The sequence below is a fragment of the Lemur catta genome, chromosome 7 (assembly GCF_020740605.2).
Source record: "Lemur catta isolate mLemCat1 chromosome 7, mLemCat1.pri, whole genome shotgun sequence".
NCBI classification, from domain to species: Eukaryota; Metazoa; Chordata; class Mammalia; order Primates; family Lemuridae; genus Lemur; species Lemur catta.
Window position 1 is genome coordinate 47,009,993 of NC_059134.1, and position 25,751 is coordinate 47,035,743.

A 25,751-nucleotide genomic window follows, 5' to 3' on the forward strand; every position below is an offset into this window, starting at 1 on the left:
AGAAGAGTATGAAATTTTATATATACAATCTCAACTTTGTTTAAATAAAGTTTTATTTTTTTAAGCATAAAAAAAAAGACTGAAAGAAAATGGACCAAAATTATACAGTGGTTATCTCTGGGGGATGGGAGTAAGGTGTGATTTTTATGTATTTTTTTCTCAACTTTTCTGTCTACAATAAGCATGTATTACTTTTAAACTTAGGGAAAAATATGTTACAAAATTCCTATTGAACTTTAGGAAGATGGAGACCAGGCTTTTTGTGATCTAGTTCTGCAACTTGGTGGCTGTACGGTGAAGTTCCAAAGCCTTCGCAGGGCTCATATGATGTATGTGAAAGTGTTGTTTTGCAAAATATTAAGCATAAAACCAAAGTGGGAAATGATAGCTGTTATTGCTCTTACTACTATTATAGCATGTGACACCTTTTCAGAAGGTATTCAGAGTATCATGAGATCCTTTTGTGATGGGTGTTAAAATTCCCAACAGATTGGGAATGACAACATCAGTTCCTGGGGGGAGGAGCCTGTCTGTTTGGTATCATACAGTGATATCATACCTAGTATATTGCAGGTGTTCACTGACTTTTACTGTGTGAGTGAAGGAAGGTGGAGAAATCACTAGTTTGTCAGGGCCACAGTGAACTGTAACACTTGTGTACAGAAGTGAGTCATTTTCCTGGCAGTGAGTCAAGCCCACCGTCACATCCACGCAGCTTCTTTGTTCTCTGTTCATACGCAGTCACACTGAATCCTCGTAAACCTGTGCAGAGGGATCCATGTTACGCCAGGTTTGTACAGAAGGGAGCTGAGGCCAAAGGAAGGTAAAATAACTGGCCCAAGGACACATATTAGTAACCAATGGAGCCAGGATTCAAATGCATTTCTGTTTGACTCTGGAGGTCTGTGCTCTGTCCCACCGACTGTCCCCCTTTTCAGAAGAGTGACTAGGTAGTATGTTCCCCAGATCTTACTGAATTTGGGGGCACCCTGGAATATTCCAAACTGTATTGTTTTAATTCTTCTGTTATTGCTAGTCAGAAACAAGGAAAAATTGGTCTCTAAATCTGGATGGGAATTGGGTAAAATGCCCCTTTGTTGCTGGTTGAAGTAGCAACCCTTAGATAAAGGGCTTATCTCAGATCTGGAGCCTGACCTAGTCACATCCAGCAATTGTCTATGGAAACCTTTTCTTCCCATTGGTTCAGTGAGATTGCAAACAACACTGTCTGTTTGCCTAATTAACCCCATAGGCTTCACATTCTGTCTCCTTGGGTGTAGCAATGAGGTCACCACAGCCAAAGGAAAGCAGGTTTTCTGGAGTGCCCCTTGACCTCTCTGAAAGTCTTTACTTCCATGAAGATGGATTCGATTTATATTATTCTTCCAAGTGGTATTTTGTCAACAAAGCTCAATAGTCATTCCAGTTTAAATAGAATTATTTTCCCTCCCCAAAGGCTCTTAGGCTGTGAGCTAGTGGTGGGAGCTGAGCTATTGTGAGCTGTGTGAACCAGTTGACTGGCTCTTTAGAAAAAAGCAGCAGCCTGGAGGTAATAACCCAGTGACATGCTTGTCCAAGCAACTGGATTCCCCTGACTCACCTGCCCATCGCTGTCACAGTGCCCATGACTGCAGTGAAGGAATAGGCCAGTGGAGACGCTGGACTAGCTGGAGAAAGAAAAACAGGGAACATGGTCCTAGTTCCCAGGTGGCTCCTTATAGCTCCTGGACCAGTCAGGCTTGGACCCTGGGTGAGGTTTTATTCACAGGGACTGTATGAGTCTGCTCAGGCTGTCATGACAAAATATCGCAGACTGGGTGGCTTAAACAATGGAAATTCATTTTCTTACAATTCTGGAGTCTAGATGTCCAAGTAAAGTACTGGCAGATTTGGTTTCTCCTGAGGCCTCTCACCTTCACTTGCTGATGGCCACCTTCTCGCTGTGTCCACACTTGGTCATCCCTCTGTCTGTGTTGTCTGTGTCCTAGTCTCCTCTTCCTATAAGGACACTGGTCAGATTGGATTAGGGTCCATCCTAACAACCGCATTTTAACTTCCTTGCCTCTTTAAGGGCCCTGTCTCCAAATGCTGTCCTGTTCTAAGGTATTGGGGGTGAGCAATATCTCTACATTCCAAACCATGAGGACTGTTGTCAGCAACTCCTGGGGCAGCTAATCTGACCCCCAGGAAAGGAAACCAGCCTTAGGGACCGTTAGGACGCCAGCACAGATGCCAATGCAATGGTGAGGAACAGAAATGGGGATGAGCCCCAGTTTCCCAGGCTCAAAACACCCAAGGCCTGCACGTCTTCTGCCTTCCCCCCATTGCCCAACACACAGGGGGAATCATGTCCTGCTTTCTCTCCCTCTGAAAGGCGCCTTCACTTTACCCCTTCTCCTCCCCTGAGTCCCCTCCACCTGCCCTGATATAGAGCATCTTCTTTCCCGTGGGCCGTGGCAGCAGCCTCATCACTGCCTCAGCCCCCAGCCTCCACTCCTCCTCGTCTTCCACACAGCTGCCAGGGGGCACGTCACAGGGAAAACTGAACCATTCCTTGCTTGTTCAGTTGCCTCCCCCACTGCCTGCAGGGTAATTAGCTGTACCTTAGCATGGCACAGGAAGCCATGCTCTAAAACCTTCAGGGGCTCCCCACTGCCTCCAGAGTAACATAATTAGCCAGCTGGCAGGGCCCATTTCAGTGTGGTCAACCTACTCCCCCAGCCTGGCTGCCTGACGTGCCACCCCGTCAGCCCTGCCTCCCAGATGGTCCAGCACCCCAAATTCCTTCCCTGAGGTGCTCCCATGGCTGGTGCCTCCACGCCTGTCCTGCTTTCCTTCTCCTGCCTCCAGGCTTGAAGCACTGTCCAAAGTTCAGGCCTAATTCAAATGGCACTTTTCTGTGAAGCCTTCCTCACTGCTCCCTCCAGCCCTCAAGGAGAATTAAGGTCTGCCTTCTCTGTAATCCCACAGCACTTTATACTTTTCTGTGTCTGTGGTTAAAAAATCGTCTTGAATTGTATCGTTTTCTTAACTTTGTCCCCCTCACTAGGATGTGAGCTCCTTAACAAAAGCACTTTCTCTAACTCGTCTCTGTATCTCCAGGGCCCCACAGAGCCCCACACAGCAGGTGCTCAGCGGAGAGGTGCTGTGATAAATAAGTGGATGAAGCCGTGGGAGTCTCTCCACAGCCTTGCTGATGATGCGTGCTGTGGGGTTGCTGGGTTGTCTGTTGGTGTCTTTTCAAACTTAGGTGACAAACTCCCCTTCCATAGTGTCCGTGACTGGCCCATCTGCAGCAGCACTTCAGTCTTCCGTGGACCAAGTTACCTCCACGGTTTGAGACAGTCAGCGGGAGAGAGATAAAGAGCAGTGTACGTTATGTTAAAATTAGATGTGAGAAAACAGAGCTGGAGCTAGAGGCTAAAAACACCGCTCACCTCAAAAGTCCCCACACCCTGCCCCTGTGAAGTGGGACAGTGCACACTTAAGAAGAACCAGGACACATGGGTGCCAGGCAGTGGCTTGGCTATTGGAGGTCTGGCCCAAGTAGAACAGGCTGTGCGTATGTGACAGGTCAAGTCTCTTATTTGTGTCTGTCCTCATGCAGCCTTCTGAGACTAAGATGCAGAAACATTTTCCAGTGGTGGGCAAAAGCAGAAGCTATACAAGTACTTGCCCATCACAGAAAACATTAAAGCTCGAAGAGACCTAAGGATAAAAAATGTAGCCCAATAATTTCTTCAGTTATCTTGGCCACAGAACCTTTTATTCAAACAAACTTTCAAATAAGGGAGCCCAATGTCTAAGACAGATGATCTCATAAAAGCTGGATTAAACCACAGTGTGGGGAGTAACATAAGCCTCTGTTCCCAGGACATGCCTTTCCCAACTCCCCACTTCACACCTCTGTGGAACCTCTGAGGACCCACTAGATCTTAAAGTCCAGATTGGCATCTCCTAATCACTTTGTCCAACCTTGGAGACTGAAATGCATTCATTCATATTCATTCTCTCTCTCTCTCCCCCCCCCCCCTCCCCCCCCCCCAGCTCCTACTACAAGCCAGGCACTAAGGTAAAAATAAATAGTACATAGTACCTGCCATAAGGAAACTCAAGAGTCTAAATGGGGAAACAGACTTGTAAACAAACACTTGCAGTAAGTCCGACAAATATTTATAGAGCTCCAAGGCTGTGCAAGTGACAGCAAGGTTACCAGGAAAGGAGAGGGCAATTGATTCTCCTGTCAGTACCCCAAATAAGGTTGCCTGAATTCTCAAGCCAGTGAGATTTATCCCCTCCTCTGCCGCTGCTCAAGGAATAAAAGAGGAAGCTTTTCTATGAAGGGCGTCCCAGCTAGCTGTTATCCCCAGCAGTGCTGGTGCACAGAGCCGGCCCTGGGAGGTGAGGGAGGGCAGGGGGAGGAATCCCTCTCCAGCACTGGGGACACACAGCTGCCACCTCACAATGAGCAGGGCCAGCGCCTCGGCCCAATTCTTTTGTCCCAGGCCACTGGGGAGTTAGGAAAGGCATTGTGCCCAGAAATCTTTAAATAATGTTGTCACTCATGAGTAAACCTTAGGGAAACCCAGGCTTTCTTTGACTGGAAATGAATTGAGCCCATTAATAAGGGAGAGGGGCCCCCCCTGCCCTTCACGTTCCCGTGGATGGATGGGCTGCGGAGAGGGTCAGGCCTCTGCACTGGCCGCCGCATTCCAAGGCTCCACTCCAGCCTGCTGTTTTTGCCTCCACAAGGCCCGAGTCCTGGGACAATGGCTCACCCTGAAGCTTGATGTGTCTGCGCCTTCTGCTCTAGTGAGCCAAAGGTTTGGGGGTTGAAATATGTGACTTGCTGCTATAGTTTTCTACTGGGTCTCCTTTGACTCAGTTAGGAGCTGTGGTAGGACATAAATTTAGTCACCGTGCCGTGGTTTCCTCAGTGCACCATCTGTATTTGCGTGGGCCTGAGAAAGTTCCCACTTACAGTGAACGAGCCCCTGAAAATTTCTGAAATAAGTAATGAAGGTGTGTTAGCAAGCAGCACTTGTTATGTTGCTTCAACTGAGGGAATGTAAGAAAGGACGGGAACTAATGTGCGTTAAAGGTGCGCCGTGAACCAGCCATTGTGCTTGGTGCCTGGCTCCCTAGCTTAGTGTACTGGCAATGAATGGGGATACTGTCATCTCTCCCTGGTCTGTAAGCTCCAGGAGGGCAGGAATGTACCTATCTTGTGCATGCCCTAGCCCGGCTCCCGGCACAATGCCTGGCACAGAGTTAGGCACACAGTGCAATATGTTGAATGAGTACACAGATGATCTGATGTGACCTTCTACTGACCTTGTGGAATTAGTATGATTAACCCATTTTACAGGTTAAAAAATGAGATTTTAAAAGGTTGGGTGACTTGCCTCAGGCCACACAGCCAGACATGAACTGAATCAGTGTTAACTCAGGGCTTTCAAACAGAACCCTTGCTTATACTTGAGCCTGAAGAACTCATTTTTTTTTTTTTTTTTGACAGTAAAAGAGAAAAGAGAAGGAAATCCTTCTTTCCAGTGTTCTAGGAACAAATCAGCTTGTGTTCTGTCTTCTTTCTAAATGAGAGAGACAGGTTACGCTTACGCTCCCATCATTATGGTAATTTTATGTCCTACCAGGTCTCCCTCTGGCTAGGGAGGAGGATGATTGCCAACACAAACCGAGACTGGTGGCTGGTCTTTCTTTTGAAGTGTGATTCTGACTGTAAGAATAAAAATATTTTGGGAAAAAGAGGAAGGTATGGGCTGCGGTAGTCATGAAGAGCTTTATTCCAAGGGCTAAGATTTGAGTTAGGCCTCGAGGTGAGTAGGATTGACCCAGAGGGTGGGACACCCCAGGGACAGTGTGAGCCACAGCATGGCAGGGGCAATGAGGAGAGCAAAGAGACCCTCCCATCTGGAACAGAGACCATCATGGTTCGGGTCTGCTTGAAAGCCTACGGAAGCTCCCTAAACCATAAGGCTCCTCAGCTGGACACCAAAGCCCTTCATGGCCTGGGTGTTCCTGTCCTTCACCAGTGGCCCTCTGGGACACTACAGAGCAGCTAGCTGCACTGGAGAAAGTCCCACTGGCTGCCTGCTGGGCCCGCTCTCTGTGCATGCTGATCCTTCCACCTGGGCTGCTTCCCCCTCCTGTGCCCATCAGCAGAACTTCTACTGGATCTCAGCTCAGATAAGACCTCCTTTACAAAACCTGCCTTTCCACCTCCTTTGTAAGCCCAAGCAGTTAGCCCCCTTCTTCACACTCCCAGCTCCTCCCTGATTGGCATCTATTTCTCTGTCAGACGTTCAGGTCTCCACATCCTTGCCCCGACCTAGCTTCCATTCTCCACCTTGTTCCATTCAGCTTTCAGGAACAACCCTCCTCAGGATATTTTCAATCCTTTCCAGAAAGTTCTCTCCAATTCCATTCATCAACTAAAACCTACCCTCACCCTGAGTTGACTGCTTCATCCAAACCCCTCTCACATAGAGGATGTTTATCTTTTCACACTCCTCAACCCTCCAAGTCAGGACACGGGGAGATATCCTTTCATTCCCTGAGGCCAAGTTGAGAACTGTCCTCCCCACCCTCTTACTTAAACAATTACCACCACAACAAAACCTGCTTCTCTGCTCCTATTTAAAGAGCTGCACCATTTAAAGATACTGACCTTCTGTCCTTTTCTTCCTTGGCATTTACTACCTTTCATTCATTTCTCGAGGACTTTGGCCCCAGCTTATAGACCTTCCCCACCCAATCCTGCCATCATCTTGGATGACTTCAGCATGGATGTGCTGTCTCCTCCAACACTCTGGCCTTGCCTAACTGGAATACTTTCCCTCAGCTCCTCCCAGAGTCCCACCCTGGACCTTGGCATCATGTGAAATTCCTCTATGTCGGAAATCAGTGATTCCAACAACACATCATGACCAGAGATGTTGCTTGGTCAGCCACGCCCTCTGAACCCACCACAGTCTCCAATCCTACAGCCCTTTAGTCCTGTCCATTCACTTCTTCCAGCCGTTGCTCCCATCCACAAACTTAATCCAATCCATCATTCCCACTCTTCCTATCAATAACCTAAACTTTTTGCTCCTACCTCCCCACCACTTAGCCTAATTAACTCTTTTTGGGTCATATTTAAAGATATTTTATTAGCTTTTATTGCCATTTTTTTTAATTGTGGTAAAAATATTTAACAATTGCTCTACCCTCTTCACAGATCCTTAAGTGTATAATGCACTGTTGTTAACTATAGGCACAATGTTGTATAGAAGATCGCTATAACTTCTTAATTTTGCATAATAGAAATTTTATACCTGTTGATTAGCAACTCCCCATTTCCCCCTACCCCAGCCCCTGGCAACCACCATTCTAGTCTTTGCTTTACCACTTTTTTTTTAATCCATTCATCTGTCACAAGACATTTAGATTGTTTCCAAGTCTTGGCTATTGTGAATAATGCTGCAAATGAACATGGGAATGCTAATATCGCCTTGAGATCTTTATTTTAATTCTTTTGGGTAAATACCCAGAAGTAGCATTGATGAATCATATGGTAGTTCTATTTTTAATTTTTCAGGGAATTTCCATGCTATTTTCCATAGTGGCTGCACCATTTTACATGCCCACCAACAGTATACAAGGGTTCCAATTTTTCCACACCCTCACTGTTACTTGTTATTATTTGTTTTTTTTGGTAATAGCCGTCATAACACGTGTGAGGTAATATCACATTGTGGTTTTAATTTGCATGTCCCTGATGATTAGTGATGTTGAGTGTCTTTTCATATACTTGTTAGCCATTTGTATGTCTTCTTTGGAGAAGTGTCTATTGAGGTGCTTAGCCCATTTTTTATTCAGGTTATTAGAGGTTTTTTGCTTTTGAGTTGCAGGAGTTTCTTATATATTTTGGAACTTAACCTCTTATCAGATGTAAGGTTTTCAAACATTTTCTCCCTAGGTTGACTTTTCATTCTGTTGGTTTGTTTTCTTTGCTGTGGAGAAGCTTTTTAGTTTCATATAGCCCCACTTGTCTATTTTTGCTTTTGTTGCCTGTACTTGTGATGTTGCATCCATGAAATTATGGCCAAGACTAATGTCATGAAGTGTCTCCGCTGTGTTTTCTTCTATGAGTTTTATAGTTTTACATTTTAAGCCTTTAGTCCATTTCTGTGTATGGTATAAGATGAGCGTCCAATTTCAATCTTTTGCATGTGGATATCCAGTTTTCCCAAAACAATTGTTGAAGATAATTAACTCTTTATTTATCTTTCATATCTCATTTTAAATGTTGCTTCCTCGGGGAAGCCTCTTCTAATCACATACCACCTCCCCCCAAAGAAAACTACATCAGGGCTCATGGAATTCTTTATATGCTTTCATACCATTCTCTGCACTTGCTTTGTAGTATTTCCTCTAATGAAGTGTATCATTTAGGTAATTATTTTCTTAATCATTGTCTTCCCTATTAGAATGTAAACCTCTGTTCTTCCAGCTATATCCCTACTGCCTTACATAATACATTACACAAAATAGGTGCTCAACAAGTTTTTGTGGAACGCATGGCATCACTTTGTTTGATAACCTTGCTTGAATGAATGACCAGTCATTTCATCTTATATCTTCTGTGTCAATCCCCGCTAGCAGAATGTGAGATTTGGGCTTTCTCATCTCTCTTTCCCCTGTCCCTAGCATTGTGCATGTCTCACAGTACTCACTCATTGAATGAATGAACGGCTTGTCATTCCCCGGTTAGGTTGAGTAAGCAGGGTGGGCAGGATAGTGGACAGCTCAAAAGAGACAGCAAGCAGCCAGGAGCCCCTTCTAAGATCCTTATCTGAAAGCCTTGAGTTATCTGGTTTGCATTAACTTGAAGCTATAAAAATGCTTCAGAGATTTGTTCCCTATAAAAAGCCAGCCTCTGATCTTGGTTTCTCATCAAAGTTTAACTGCCACTAGCGCCCAAATACTTAACCTGAGGCTTCTGTTGTCTCTCTTTTTTTTTCTTACTATGGAAAATAACAGAGAAAGCCCTTTGTTTCAGACTCAGTGGAAACAACTGGGCTTCTGTCTTCTCTTTAGGAGCGGCAACTGGTTTTCTCTCTGTTGTAAACTTACCCAGTGGAAGGCTCTCAACTGGGGTTTTCAGCTAGAGATCTTGCTACAACAGTGTCAGATCGGTGCCATCATTTTGCTTGTGCAGTATGCAGTTTTCATATTTTAAGGCAATAACATTAATAATTATATTAAATAACAGTATTTTTCCTTCCTGTCATTGCCATTCATTAAAAAAGACCTATCTTTACTAATAAGTCAGCACCTATCTACTCCTGTCCCCTTAGGAAATTCTCCTGATTGAATCTCTATTGAGATATTTCCCAAGACCAAGATAGTCACCTTTACTCCTGAATTTGTATGTTGAGGATTATTAGAGTTTGTGGAAAACTTTTATCTTCCCTTATGAGTACAGTTTCTCATAATTGCCAGGGGAGCAGGTGAAAAGGCCCTGGCCTTGTTGAAATCAACATTTACAGGTAGGGGCTGAGGACTTGAATTTTAAACCAGCAACCAAGTTGTTCCTGATGGACATTGAATTTGAGAATCAGTGTTCTTAAATGTAAGTTTGAGACAATGTCCTCTTCATCCGTAATCCGCTATAGTAATTAGAAGACAGGCAGAGAAGAGCATTCCCAACAGAGGAACTAGCATGTACACACACATGGAGGCATGGAAATGCCTGCTGCTTCTGGGAATGGTAAAGTATTAATAATTTGCTATATTAAAGGCCACCCATGGAGGGGTGGCAGGTGATGAAGCCAGAAGTGATGCACTGCTTAGGAAGAACCTTGCAGGCTTTGCTAAAGATGTTTCAAGTTAGGAAATGAAATTATCAGATTTGGTTTTTGGAAAATGTCAGTGTGGCAGAAGTTCTAAAAGGTATATTTCAGTGGCAGGACAGTGGGAGTGAAGACTAGAGTCCAGCAGTTGCAAGCCTAGTAGTTTATTAGCAGAGCAGGCATGCTGTTGATATTGAAGAGAAGAGGAATGCTGAGGAGGATAGATAAGAGAGGAGGAAGTTAGAACTCGTCAGGAGGTAGGAAATGAACTGAATTTAGTGATGACTGCATGTATGGGTTGAGCTGTGAGGAATCCAAGATGACTCTTGAGTTTTTACTGGGTTACTGGGTAGCTGGTGGTACCATTGTTGAGTAGGGAAGGCAGGAGGGAGGTTTGGCATGGGAGAGGAGTTTGGTTTGGGGCATATGGTGTGAGACACGTAAGTGCGGATGCCCAGGAAGCAGACGGATGTATGCATCTGGAATTAAAATGATCCTAGTGACATAATGCAAAGCATTGCTCTTGCTTGCGACCAGCTTTTTGCCCAAACTGCTTCATTTAAAATACAGTAGCTGACATTAATTTAGTGAGCACTTACTAAGCATCAGGCACCCTGTTGTACACTTTACATACATGATGAAGTGGGTACTGTGACCACCCCTGTTTCTGAGAGGAGAAACCTAAAGCTTGAAAAGTTAAACAATGTATCCAAGCCATGCATCTAGTAATGGTCAGAGTTGAGATTTAAACTTTGGCAGTCTGATCCATCACTCATAATTATTATCCTGTGCTCCAGTATTTCTCAAAATGTTTAGACCACAACCTGTAGTTAAAAGTTCACTTTATATCACAAGCCAATACACATAGATACATACCACACATGCATGTGCATATGCAAAACAGTACTTCCCCTTACTAAATGTGATGGAACCTGCTATTTTCTACTCAAGCCTATGTCATTTTTTAGAATGTTGGCTACTCCCTACTATTTCACAGCCAGAGTTTGATTGACTTTGACAAACACTGCTATATTTTATTCTCCTGGGGAGAATATTTCATTTCAATTCCCAGATCTTGTCATTCCCCCACCTTTGGGAAGAGAACATTTAAGTGCTGCTACATGTGTCTCCCTTTTCCTCTAGAGAAGGAATCAAAGGTAAAGAGCTGAGGTATATGGTGGGATAAGACCAACCAGAAAACACGCACTTTAGTAGATTGACCAAACCGCATCTCTGATGTGACTGACAAAAATTGTTGTAAAACGTTCAAAGCCAACCAAGAAACAATGCCTAAAAACCTGTGTAAAATAGTAATTATGAGTATGAGCTTCAGCAGCACACACGACCTGGGTTCACATTCCAGCACTACAACTTATGAACTGGATAATCTTGGGTGGGTTTTCTGTCTCATAGGGATATTGTGGAAGGAGAAGATTGAAATACCGCATTGGTTCATTCTATACCTACCACAAGTCTGTCTCATAGTAAGACTTAAGTAATAGTGTTAGTACCTTTATTAAGTTATAAAATATAGACTAATCCACAAACTGAGTATTCATCTATAAAAGCAAATTAAAATTTCCAGACTATTCAATAAAGACCCAATCAATCATTCAGTGTTGTATTTAGTCAATCAGCATTAAAGTAGAACAAGCTATTAGTAGGTAATTTAAAAGAGACTTTAAATATTGACTTTACTTATCACAGGATATAGATTTTAGAAGAGCCTGGTAGCTAAATGACACTAAATATAGCCCCAGGCATGGAGACATTTATTTCGAGGCATTTGAAGGGAGGTCTGCAGTAGTCTGTGAATGTCAGCATCTCTTGTTTCAGAGTAGACAATGTCAATCTAGGACAGCCGAGCCACACTTGCAGGAATTCCAGTGACCCTTCCAGAAATCAAGAATGGAAAAGAGCAATTCAACTGGGTATGTAGAGTTCCTAAACATATAGATCATGTTTATGAAATGAGAATTTTTTAAAAACACTCTCAGCTTCATTAAGTGCAAGGATTAGATTCTATCTCAGGAGGGAATGAAGAAAACAACTTGTTGTTGGTTATATCAGCAAAGGACTGGTTAAGAAGTAAAACTCACAAGGTTTCAGTTCCACATTGTCCTTTCCCTTCCTTTTAATATAAATCTGATAAAAAGTGGAAATGCCATTCAAAAAGCATTCCCAGTAGTTGAACTTTTAACTTTCAGCCCAGTCCCCTTTGAGTTTCTCTCTTTAATTTTAGATCTGCATTAGGTCACTATCACCAGTTAAAATTTATTGAGCACCTATCCTTAAATTCCAAATAAATGGTACCCCAACTGAGAGTGCTAAGGAAAATGAATAGAATGGATTGAGAATAGAGATGAGAGAGGGAAGAATAAACAGGACCAGAAGCTCTAAGGGCACCCCTAGGCTACTGTGCCTCTCAGGAGCACAAGGTTCTTGAGTCCATGAGTTCTTGGCAGTGCTCTGCACCTGCTGAGGGGCCAGTTGGCCACAGCTATGTTTACAGAGTGCCACTAGGTAGGCACACCACACTGAGGGGGTTTGGATATTACTATCGTTGGTTCATCATTGAGGAAACTGAGGATCAGAGAAGTTAAGAAAGTTGTCCATGATCACATAGCTGGTCAGGGCAGAGTCACAATTCAAATCCAGGAACACCACCTTCTAGACTTCACCGCCCTCCTCGGTGGTCCGCTGCGTCTCATGGGCAGATCTGGACCTGCACACCCAAACCCCGGCAAAAACACTGCTGTGCCATTCTGCTGAGCATCTGGGCCCGCCAGGCACTAAACCAGCCTGCCTAATTCCAAATGAATTCTGAAATATGAAGGGATGTAAAGGACACTGGTTCCAATGAATAGATCACTAGACTGAAACTCTATGGAGGCAGGGGCCATATATATGTATATATGGCCTCTCATAGTAAATCTGGTGCCTGGTACATGGCTGGTACTCAAAATATACTTATTAAGTGAATGACAATGTAAATGAATTAATAAGCCAACAGGTTGAAATGGAACTCAAAATCCAAGCCTCATTTCTGTAACTTGCTAGGGCCATGATTTTAGGCAAACCATTGAACGCTCTTAGCATCAGATTTCTTGTCTGCAAAATGGGGATGATACTTTCATAGCCTGCCTTCTAGGGCCGTGATCCTAATGAGTAGCAGTTTGGGAACCACTGTCATAGAAAATACAGCTGCTTTGCAGATCTCCTAACAAAGCAGTTAAGTGTAAACAGTTGTTACAAATTCGGTCCAAAATTGGCTGTAGACTTCAGAAGTCCTGCCTCCTGGTGTCAAGACAGAGAGGGAGGCTGATCACTCTGATCTCCCATGCACCCCAGTGGTCAGCTTTCTCCAGGGCAAAATGACTTCCTTCCTGGTTCACCTGGTCAGGTGGCAGAGCTGAGGTAGAGGCCCAGGAGAATGAGAATTTGATTAACTTCAGGGCTGAAACAGGTTAACAGCCATCTGCTGGACAATTGCCCTGTCAGATGAGCTTGACCTTGGTCATCTCACGTCCAGTTCTGGCAGCCCCGCCCACTCCTCCGCACGCACCAGGCATGCATGTACAATGCCTATTCTGAGACCCTCCCAAAGCATGTCTGTTTGTTTTATTCCTTCTGGCCATAGTTCACTTTTTGACCCAATCCTCCCAAGCTGGGCCCATCAAAGTGCTGTTGTGTTACTGGAGGAAGGAAGCTGCTTCCCTGTTCTCAGCTGCTCCCCTGCCCATAACCTTCCTCTGTCGTTACCCTGTTGAGGTTCAGCTGAGTTTTTAGGCCATGAGGATGCCAAGAACAATATTATTTAAATTTTAAATAATAGTCTCTTGGGAAGAGAAGGTCATGAAGCATTCAGACTGCCACAGGGAATTCTGCCAAGAGAGTGATTCATAATCTTTCCAACTATGCACCTCTGTCCCCTTGCTCGGTGAGGACAAAATCCTAAAGATGCCAAGTATTTCAGAAGCAGATTCTTCCATTTTTCTTCCGTGCTGGTCTGTATCCAACAACTTTGCCTAAACTAGTCTTCAAATGGCAAAGCAATTGAAATAGCCATTATTCTCACATGCTTTTGCATGGCATTTATTAGCCACATGCCCTTGACATGTCATTGACCCATCTAAGCCTCAATTTCCTCTTCTATAAATGGGTATAATAACACCAGCCCTGTCTGAGATCAAATGACATAAACCATATGAGAGCACCTTAGAAACAATAAAGCAGTAAAAATATGCAAAGTATTTTTATCATTGGCAAAGATATTGGGCAAGGCGTATAGCCACTTGTGTAATGAATTTTATTTTTAACAAACACTTGAGTAAATAATGTAGAGTATAAAAATTAGTTCACTTTTTAACAAATTAGGATTCTTTTCACTTTCCCAGCAATGGGAAATGTAATTTTGCACCTGATCACAGAAATATGTCTGGGAGGAAGGCCATTCTCAGGTCTGTGACTGAGGAGACTTCCCTATGCTGTGTTTCCGAGACCCCCCATATATCCATCCCAGGAGTGTGCTCAGGGGCCCTCGTAAACCTGGGGTTCAGTGACGGAACAGCAGCCTCAGTTATCCTACTTCCTGTCTCCAAGCAGAATCCACGTCAACCTAACTCATAAAAATCCCAAACAAATAGAGTCATGAAGTAATATGCAAAAGGAGGAGGGAATGCCTTCCGATCCCCTAACAGCTCATCAGCTTTAATTGTACAGTCTCAGAGCGAATTGCCCACAGCTCTAGCCCAGCTATGCTACTCTCTAGGCTGCTACGGTTGATTGATGGAGAAAGCTGGTTATAATGTGAGCAGTCAGCTCAAGGCATGACGTAATGATGTGTGGAACAGAAAACCTTTGCTGTTCCACAGTGTCTGCTAATCCTTCCTTCCAGTCATGATGCTGTTGAGAGGAACCAGGGCTCTGTGTGTGCCATGGGCCAAGTGCATAAGCTCAGAGGTCCAGGCATATCTATACCTGTGTGCAGATGGGCTGACCAGCCTGAGGCAAATGCAGAGGACCACTCAGCAGTAGCTGAAGTCACTAAGGTACCTAGCTCCATACATAGAAGCAGAATAGTCACATCCCTAGTCAAAAAAAGCCAACTCAGTCAGCGACTTTTTAAATCTTTCAAGTATCAGAGCTGTTGATTAGTTCAGAGGAAAGAGTAAGACCTCTGTAGATATTTGGGCCTGGGGTTCTTCTGTTTCTGGTTTTCCCACTGGTTTGCTATGTGATCTTGGGCAAGTTACTTACTCCTCTGGCTTCAGTTTCCTAAGCCACAAAATGGGGATAGTAATCATAATACCCTCCTGTCGGGATCTCTGTGAAGATTAGATGAGAGGACAAGATAAAGTGACTGTCTCAGTGCCCAACCCAACCTAATGGGTGCTCAAGGAAAGGTAATTGTTGCTATTATGGATGATAATGTTATTGTGCTATAGCCTTGTGTTAACTTTTTCGAAGTATCTACTTCCCCACCACCCTGAGTCTATTATCTAGTAATTAATGCTCAACAAATCAAATAGATAACACATTGCACCCACTAAAGTGTATCACACTGACTCTGAGAGAAGGGGGGAGCTGTGTGAAACAGGGGAGGCCGGGAAGGCCTCGTGATGCATTAGAAAATGGGGGAGGGACAGTGTCAGAGCACGGTGGGCAGGGCACTGGTGGGGGTCAAAGCATGACGGCCAGAATGCATTTGCCTTGGGGAGAACGCACCAGGCTGCAGAAGCAGGTGCTGTGCCCAAGCCCAAGGACAAGCAGTTACACTGGGATGTGGTGACATCACTTCAGCCCCTGTCTTACAGCCTCTTCTGCCAGATTAGCTCCTGCTCACCCTTCGAGGCCCATCTCTAGCATCTGCTCATGAACTCTCTTGTGCCACCCTGCCCCATGAACAATATACTAACAGTAATAAGGAGAACAGCTGGTGTTCACTGAGCACTTCCTATGTGCCAGTATCTGTGCTAAGCATTTTACATGCATCATTTCATTTAATCCCACAACATATGAAATGGGCAGCACTCCATTTTATAGGTGGGAGAAGTGGCCCACCCACGGCAGAGGACCAGGACTGCTATTGTATGTTAACCCACACGTCTCGTCTAGGAGACTCATGAGGACAGTGACCAGGACCTGTTCCAATTAGAGCGCCCCAGTGCCTAATATGGCGGGCCTGGCACAAAGGAGGATATGGAGGTTTGCTGAATGGATGAGAAGATACTGTCAAGCACACAGCAAGGCTCTGGGTCCAGAGGCACTAGGCAGGTCACCAAGCAGGACAAGGACACTGACTCTTAGAAAAGCTTAGCCATAAGGAACAGGGCACTGGGAAGCCTCTGAACAGCAGGAAGCTGGGACAGAGGCACAACCTCATGGGCTTGCTACTGCCTTTGCGCCCTGCCATTTGATGGTGGGATCTATTCAAATATCCTCCCTCTGATGCCAGGAAGTTTTGTCCTGGGAACTTGGGCGGGGCTGAGCCCATCGGTAGAGTTCAGGGGCTGGGCCAGAGATGATCATTCAGGGAAGATGAAGAAATAGGAAAGCCAGGGGTGATAGCTAAAGGATTAAAATTGATTCAGCAAAGACACTGACCACTTGAAACTGCCACAGGCTTTTAGTGCTAGGGCAGGGTCTTGAGGCCCTCTACTTTGCCAGACATTAACCGATTGGTTGCTGGATCTCAGGGAGGTCCAAAGGTTCCCTGGAAGAAGGTGGAGCAAGTGCCAGGCATATGTGGCTGGTGGAGTGGTCAGAGCAGTGGCTCTGTAAAAACTGAAACATTTCAAACTAGTAGCGACTGGTCCCTACCAGTGTGTCCTAGCTGAATTCCACTAGAATATGAAGTTGAAATATAACTATGAGTCAGCCAGTTTTCAAAAGCCATTTGTTCTATTTTGAGGGTTTTGTTGAAACTAGATAATATAATCTGTAACTCTATTTGCTAGGCACACAGAAACTGTAATTTCTCAAAGTCCTAAGAATGAATAAAAGCCTCATTGTTAACTCCTCCGTGTTGTACAATCCCTACTCTTCTTACCTTAGGACTCCTGATATACCTTACAAATTTTTAACACATATACACCTAGACCCTGAGTTCTGATTAGCAAAGTTTATTTCTTTTGTAGAGAAATATACTCGTGAGTTCTAATATTTTTCCCCCAACCCCTAGTGAATCATCTTGTGCCCATCCTATTTTGGAGGTCAGGGTGCAGCAAAAGTGCCTGCCTTTCTGCTTTGCAAACTTGTAAATCTGAGGTTGCCTTAACATTAGCTTCAAGATGAAAAGAAGCTTCAAGAAGTAATTTTTTAAAATCCCTGAAATTACCCGTTGCTAAACAGTCATACTTTTTCCTCAAGTACAAAAGAAGTTGGTGGCAGTCAGCCAAGAGAAACACTTAGAACTTTGCCTTGTAGAGAGAGGTGGATTGTTATCAAAAGCCACAGCAGTCATTAACAAAGATGATGTCATAATTAAATGCCTGGGCCTCTCTGGGATCCCCCAGGCCAAGGAGAGGCGATCAGAGTCTTTCTGCCTAATGCTGTTTGGTGAAAGTGCCCAGTCTCCAGGGCGAGGGGGTTTCCTGCAAAAGGATCTGGGACCTCAGTGTTGCTCTCTGCTCACAAAGCTAGTGACCAACACAGGGGATTTATGAACTGATGGCTGTGGGTTTTGATGAAGAAAAATTTTGGAACTTTATGCGTGGAGTACTTTGAGAAATCTCTGTGAGTCATACTTCAAACAGAGTAGAGCCTATCTTAAGACAGATCTTTCATACAGTTTCAGCAGTTCTGGGAGGAGGAACAATTCTTCCAGATTTTCATAAATTGAATTCTTATTACTTTATAAAGAGCAAAAGGAGCCCAGTTATTCATAGTTTCAGAGATCCCCAAGGTACAAAACAAAGCCAAAGAGGAAATTGGGAGTAGCCAAGGAGTCTAACTTTTATTCACTTTTTTCCTCTATATCTCTTTTTTTCCACTCCTCTCTCTCCATTCTTCCCCTGCCCCCATCCCACATTTTCTGAGGTCAGTCTCATCAAGGTTTTGGAAGGATATATAATGTAGTGGCAAGAATACAACCTATGATCAAGCCTTGGTTCTATCTCTTACCGCTAGTCAAAGAAAATCATCAGGAAAAAAATTATCACACCAAATGTACTTATGCATTATGAGACTCATCCTGGTTTAAAAAGCACTACAATACCAAGCAACAGCTGTGCAACTTCGGGAGCATCATGTAACCTCTCTTGCTTAACCTTCTCATCTGTAAAGTGAAGTTGTAAAACCCCCCTCACAATGTGGTTGTAAGGAAAGCATCGAGTAAGATTGGGTATTCATTAGAGCCGATGACAGCAACAACTCTAAGGTGTGGGTGGTCAGTGGATGGATTGGAATCTCCCTGTGGTTAGTAGCTCCCTATCAAAGAGCTTGTAGTAGTTGTAGATGAGATTATTTATAGCTGGTGGAGGAATGAGGGGAGCTCTGATGCTCCCTACGTTTGTAGCTTCCCGTGCCCTAGGGAATGGGGGAGGCTACCCTGCCAACAGCATAACTGAGGTCCCACTTATCATCCTCCACACAGCCTTCTTCGCTTTGGGGAGGGACCTTCCATTATTTGAGACTCATCACAAATAGCGGGTGTAACCGAGTTGCCCCAGGTATCATCAGCCTTGAGTACAACAGGGGTCACATCAACAGACCTACACAATCCCCCCTGGAGATCCTGGCCCCTTCTCTGTTGATGACTGCCACCCAGGGAGCCACTCAGGGACTGTGGACTATCACTTTGCCAGGGCCTTCCATGACAATGCTGAGGAAGTCTCTGGAGGCTTCTAAGCAGTGCCAGGGCAGCCACCAGAGTTCTACACAGAAAAAGTCCCTGTTTCTCACCATGTGTTGTACCGTATCATCTTGGAATGAAGATAAGGCAGCTTGTATCCCCGTATCTCACAGTGTCTCTTATTTTTTTATTTTTTAGACAGTCTCAGTCTGTTGCCTGGGCTAGAGTGCCATGGCATCAGCCTAGCTCACAGAAATCTCAAACTCTTGGGCTCAAGCAATCTTCCTGCCTCAGCCTCCTGAGTAGCTGGGACTACAGGCACGCGCCACCATGCCCAGCTAATTTATTCTATTTTTACTTGTGACAGGGTCTCACTCTTGCTCAGGCTGGTCTCGAACTCCTGAGCTCAAGCAATCCTCCCACCTTGGCCTCTCAGAGTGCTAGGATTACAGACATGAGCCACTGCCCCCAGCTTCACAGTGTCTCTTATGAGAACAGTTGCTGCAACTTCTACCAGCAAAGGCTGTCTCCATAGGGCTTAACTGTGACCCAGGTCAGGGAGCAGATTCATAACATCCTGCTTATTCCCCAATTCTCTGCCAGTGCTCCAACTAGAAAATTCTGTTCTGAGAAAGACACTGCCAAGAGAATGAAAAGACAAGCCACAGACTAGGAGAAATGTTTATAAAACACATATCCATTAAAGGGCTTGTATCCAAAGCATGCGAAGAACTCTTTTAAAAAAATAGTTGTATTGAGATATAATTCATATACCATGAAATTCACCAATTTACAGTTGTATAATTCAACAGTTTTGGGTATATTACATTAGTAATTTCTTTAAGTTGTAAAGTAGATATAACACAAAATTTTCCATTTTTGCCATTTTAACCATTTTTAAGTGTACCGTTACATGGCATTAAGTACATTCACAATGTCATACAACCATCACCACTCTCCATTTTCAAAACTTTTTTTCACTCCAAACAGAAACTCTGTAACCATTAAACAATAACTCATTACTCCTCCTGCCCTAAGCCCTTGCTAACTTCTAATCTACTTTCTGTCGCTATGCATTTGCCTATGCTAGATAGTTCATATAAGTGGAATCATACAATATTTGTCCTTTTGTGTCTAGCTTATTTCACCTAGCATAGTATTTTCAAGGTTCATCCATGTAGTAGCACATATCAGAACGTCATTCTTTTTTATAGCTGAGTAAATTTTCATTGTATGTATATGCATTTTGCTTGTCCATTTATACGTTGATGGACACCTGGGTTGTTGCCACCTTTTGGCTATGGTGAATAATGCTGAAGTGAACATTGGGGTACAAGTATTTTTTCAAGTCTTTGATTTCAATTCCTTTGGGTTTATATTTAAGAATGAAATTGCTGGATCATATGGTAATTCTATGTTTAGCTTTTTGGAGAGCCACTAAACTGTTTTCTATACAGGCTGCAATATTTTGCTTGCCCATCAGCAGTATACAAAGGTTTAAATTTCTCCACATCTTCACCAGCATTTGTGTTCTAGGTTTTGTTTGTGTGTGTATGTGTGAGGGGGATGGGGCTTAAACTACCATCATCCTAGGGGGTGTGAAGTGGTATACACTATGTCTCGTGGTTTTGATTTTCATTTCCCTACTGACTAATGGTGTTGAGCATCTTTTCATGTGCTATTGGCTATTTCTATTTTCTTCCTTAGAGAAATGTCTATTTATGTCCTTTGCCATATTTTAATTGGTTATATTTCTTTTTGTTGTGTTGTAGGAGTTCTTTATTCTGGATATTAAAACATTATCAGATATATGATTTCCAGATATTTTTCCCACTCTGTAAATTGTCTTTTCACACTCTTGATAATGTCCTTTGATGCACAGAAGTTTTTCATTTTGATGAAGATCAATTTATCTGACTTTTTCTTTTGTTGCTAGTGCTTTTGGTATCATTTCTAAGAATCCACTGCCAAATCCAAGATCACGAATATTTACCCCTATGTTTTCTTCTAAGAGTTTTATGGTTTTTTTTTTGAGTTAATATTTGTACATAATGAGAGGTAAGGGTCCAACTTCATTCTTTTGCATGTAGAAATTTAGTTGTCACTTCACCATCTCTTGAAGAGACTATTCTTTCCCCATTGAATAGACTTGGAATACTTGTCAAAAGTCAATTTGCCATAGATGTATGAGTTTATTTCTATTCCATTCCAATAGATCAATGGATTCTATTCCATTGATCTATATGTCTGTTCTTATGCCAGTATTACACTTTTTTGATTACTATAGCTTTGTAGTAAGTTTCAAAATCTTCTTTTTAAAAATTGTTTTTGCTGTTTAGGAACCCTTGCTATTCCATATCAATTTGAGAATCAGCTTTTCTATTTCTGCAAAAAAAGACCATTAGAATTTTGATAGTGATTGCATTGCAGGTGTTGATCAAAGAATTCTTAAAATTTAATAATAATTAAAGAAACAATTTTTAAAATGGACAAAATATTCCAACAGATACCTCACCAAAGAAGACATACAGCTGGAAAATAAGCATATGAAAAAATGGTCAACATCATGTCAATAGAGAATTGCAAATTAAAACAATAATGACATACTGCCATACATCTACTGGAATAATTAAAATCCAGAAACAATACCAATTGCTGAAGAGGATGTGGAGCAACAGGAACTAGCAATTCGTTCAGTGCTAGTACATTCGCTGCTAGTAGGAATGCAAAATGGTACAGCCACTTTAGAAAACAGTTTGGCAGTTTCTTATAAAGATAAACATAGTCTTACTATATGATCCAGCAATTGCTCTTCTATGTATTTATCCAACTGATTTAAAAACTTATGTCCACACAAAAACTTGCACAGGAATATTTATAATAACTTTATTTATAATTACCCAAAACTCAAAGCAACCAAAGTAAATGGAGAAAAACCATTAAACCAATGGGCAGTGGAGAAAAAAAAATGGTACAAATATATAATGGAATATTATTCAGTGATATAAGTAAATAAATTATCAAGACATGAAAATACATGAATGAACCTTAAGTGCATATTTCTAAGTGAAAGAAGCCAGTCTGAAAAAGCTACATACCTTATGATTCCAATTGCATGACATTCTAGAAACAGTAAACTGCGAGACAGTAAAAAAGATCAGTGGTTGCCAGAGATTTGGGGGAGCAAAGTGGGATGAATAGGTGAGGCCGATGGAATTTTTAGTGCAGTAAAACTATTTTGTATGATACTGTAATGGTGGATGGGCCAGGCACGGTGGCTCATGCCTGTAATCCTAGCACTCTGGGAGGCCAAGGTGAGAGGATTGCTTGAGGTCAGGAGTTTGAGACCAGCCTGAGCAAGAGTGAAACCCCATCTCTACTAAAACAGAAAAATTAGCCAGGCATCGAGGCACGCACCTGTAGTCCCAGCTACTCAGGAGGTTGAGGCAGGAGGATCCCTTGAGCCCATGAGTTTGAGGTTACAGTGAGCCATGATGACACCACTGCACTCTACCAAGGGTGACAGTGAGGCTCTGTCTCAAAAATAATAAATAAATAAAATAAAATAAAATAAAATAAAGGATATTGTCATGGTGGATGCATGACATTATGCATTTGTCAAAACCTATAGAACTTTCCAGCACAGAGAATTAACCTTAATATTTCCAGATTTTTAAAAAATTATTTAATAGGTTAGGGGATCCCAGGAAGGAATGCAGACTATGATGAGAGAATCTAACTGTACAACAAATGTTTATAACAATCTCAGCAAGGGGAGTAGAGGGAAAAAGTGTTGACTTAAGTAACTTTAGAAATGAGTGGAGTTTAAAGACTAAAGACAAAATGAACTGCACAAGAGCACTGTCCTCTAGTTTATAAAGTTGTTTCCCATGGTGGTACAGGTTAACAATTTTGATACTGCTATATGTGTACACTGAAATTAAGAAATTAAGTAAATAAATGGCACATGGCAGGAGCCAAGTTTCTTACTGTTGGAGTGGAAATTTATAGATAAGAAAAGTGATGGGGCTAAAATGACCCATATGGTAATTGATTAGAGTTGGAGACACTAGTATGAACTATGTTGAGCTTAATATAAGTTCATATGGTTAAATATAGAAACATTTATAGATACGTGTTTATGCACAGAATTTAGTATACACACGTGTACTTCCTTGCTGTGTCAGCTGAGAGGGACTGAAAACATGAAACCCTGTAGCAAAGAACACAAGTAGTAAGTAGTGCCCAGATCTTGCTTTCTAACACCAAGCTGCAAAAAAGGAATCAGGGTTCCTTGAAGAGATGGTTGATTCTAGGATCAAGGCAGGTGTGATATATTATACGAGATGAACCTGGATCATCATGTAGTGCTAGAAAGTAAAGAATGGCTCCAAAAAACCCACTATGTTATTGGATATGTCAAAGGAACACAGGAGCCAACTGAAAGAGCTCCCAATGGCCAAAGCTAGAGCAATTTGAGCAACGAAATAAATAAAGCAGTACTGCATTATAACCCAAAGTATAAACTAAATACTTATGAGTCCATTCTAATATAAATATATGATTAAATAAGCAAATAAATTATGGCAAAGAGACAAATTTCCCTGGCAGAATTATTATAAAACAGAAGTAATTTTACAGTGGAGAAACCAGACAAGCACTCCCTTTGATCAAGGTGACCAAGGTCCGTATCAACAATGATAACCATGTTCATTGTGTGTAGCCTTGATCTGATGTAATGGAAAGGGCACCTTACCTCTGTGATCTTCCTCCTAAAAACCCATATCCACAGTCTAATCATGAGAACATCGGACACATTCCAGTAAGGAGATAACACACAAAATACCTGACCAGTATTCTCTGAACTGTCAAGGTTATCAAAAACAAAGGAAATATGAGAAACTGTCAGAGCCAAGAGGAGCCTAAGGAGACAATGACAACTAAACATAATGCGGGATCCTGGATGGGATCTTGAAACAAACAAAAATTCGTAAAAACTAACTCAGAAATCTCAATAAACTGCAGGCTTTAGTTAATAATAATGGATCACTATTGGTTCATTGACTCTAACAAATGTACCATACTAATGTAAGATGTTAATAACTGGGGAAACTGAGTGAAGGGGTATATAGGCACTTTATGTACTATCTTGTCAGTTTTTCCATAAAACTAAAACTGTTCTAAAAATAAAATATTTTTTTAAAAAACAAACCAAAAAATGGATGATATAGATATTTTTCCCGTTTTTCTAGTGAGGAAGCTGAAGCTCAGAAGCATCAAAGTAACTGGCACAAGATTACCTTCCTGCTTAAGACAGCAGAGGTGGGATTTGAGTCCAGGGCCCTTTCTACTGAGTCACACCGACTTTGGCCTGTCTGTGGATGGTACCCCTTCTGTTCCTTGGTGTCCTACATATCCATTTATGTGTGTGTATTTCCTGTTCTTCCCAGGGCATGGCCTTTACACTTGAAGAAAGGCTGCAGCTTGGAATCCACGGCCTAATCCCCCCCTGCTTCCTGAGCCAGGATGTCCAGCTCCTCCGGATCATGAGATACTACGAGCGACAGCAGAGTGACCTGGACAAGTCAGTGCCTAAAGTCTATTCTCTCTACCCGATCCTTGGGCTGAGCTGTCTGTTTACTGTGGTCTACAGCGGCGTTTCTGGGTCCAGCCAGGAAAGGCTGAGAGCTCAGAGAGATCCCAGACCCAACCCTGCCTTCTGAAGGAGTGATGGTCTTCCTGAAAGGCAAGGCTTGTTATGACTGAGGCACAGTCAACATGTCCTGGGAGAACTGAGAAGGGAAATTGAATTCTAACCAGTGGAATTTAAGAGGTCCTCTGGGAAGTGGTCTGGCTGAGTTGGCCCACGAAGCACTGATTAGACTTCAGCAGACAGCAATAGGGATCAGGGAGGGCATTTCACGGAGAAGCATCCTCCTGTGCTTCCCCCATATCATTTATTGCTTCTGAGTAGTAGTGAACACCAAAGCTCCTGCCCATCCTCCCACCCCTAGGCCCAAAGTTCTAAACTCACAGGATTATTACTCACATTAGCTCCAAGGCCATGCTGCAGCCTAGGCTAAATATTCTCTCCCTCTTGTTTATACCACTCAGATTGGGTTTAGCCAAGCCGCCTTAAAGAGCAAACCAGAAATTACACAATGAATTCAACTAACAACATGGGACATGCCCTAACTTTGAACAATCTGAACCTTCGTCTTTTGTCACTTTTATAAAGAAGAATTGAAATCCAAAGTAAAATCCTTTTTCCTGAAAATATTAAGTTCTAAAAGTTAAAGTCCAAAATCCTTCCTTCCTCAGTTCTTTCTGGCTAGATGGGCCTCACTTATATGCCTGGTAAGACCTTCTAGGCTCGGGGATAACAGAATGTGCCCATTCTGGGGAGCTCTAGAGAGCTTGCTTCTGATGCTGTGTTGACTACTTTGACCCACTCGTTCTAGGAGTCCCTCATTTCAGCAGGTGCGTGGGGAAATGCTAAGAAGGCTCCCCAGCTTCTTTTGGGTAAGGGCAGTGGCACACTGGAAAATGTCTAATAACTGATTCCCTGTGTGAAGTGAGGGGTAGAGAATTTATGGCATTTGCCAATATCCATAGTGTAAATAATCCCATCATGGCTGATCCCAGGTTACCAATTTGACATAACTGAATGTAGAATTGGGAAGAGATGTGTACAAATGGCAAGTAGGGAAGGGAGTCCTTACACTGGCAATGAGTTGAGATCCTGGCTATTCCTGAGTATAAATCCTCCTTAAAAACACCTTCCAGAATACAGCCTTTAGTTCTAGACCAGCACCTTTGGTGGAGAAGGGGTCACAAGACTTCCCCAAAGTCACATAGCTAGTAAACAGGAGAGCTGGGATTCCAACCCACGATCCTGATGCCATGCACAGGGATCATTTCACCACAGAACAGCTTTTCTCTCCTACCAGAGCATCTCTTTCATCCCACCCTATGCCAGGGCCTCAAGTGTCTCTGTACTCTCTCCCAAACTGTCATCCAGAGAGGTTGTGATATTAGCAGTCACACCTCATTGTGAATTTCAGCCTCTGGGTTTCCTGTCAGCAGCAGTTTCTGCATTT

At 43.0% G+C, this 25,751-nt stretch overlaps 1 protein-coding gene across 1 annotated transcript in view; it reads left to right on the top strand.

Annotated features, from left to right (window-relative positions):
* The window catches only part of ME3 (malic enzyme 3), a 189,263-nt gene that overhangs the window by 54,257 nt on the left and 109,255 nt on the right, over window positions 1-25,751 (top strand). The window contains exon 2 of the mRNA XM_045557175.1: window positions 24,102-24,235. Coding sequence (XP_045413131.1) covers window positions 24,102-24,235 — 134 coding nt within the window. The remainder of the gene's footprint in view (window positions 1-24,101; window positions 24,236-25,751) is intronic.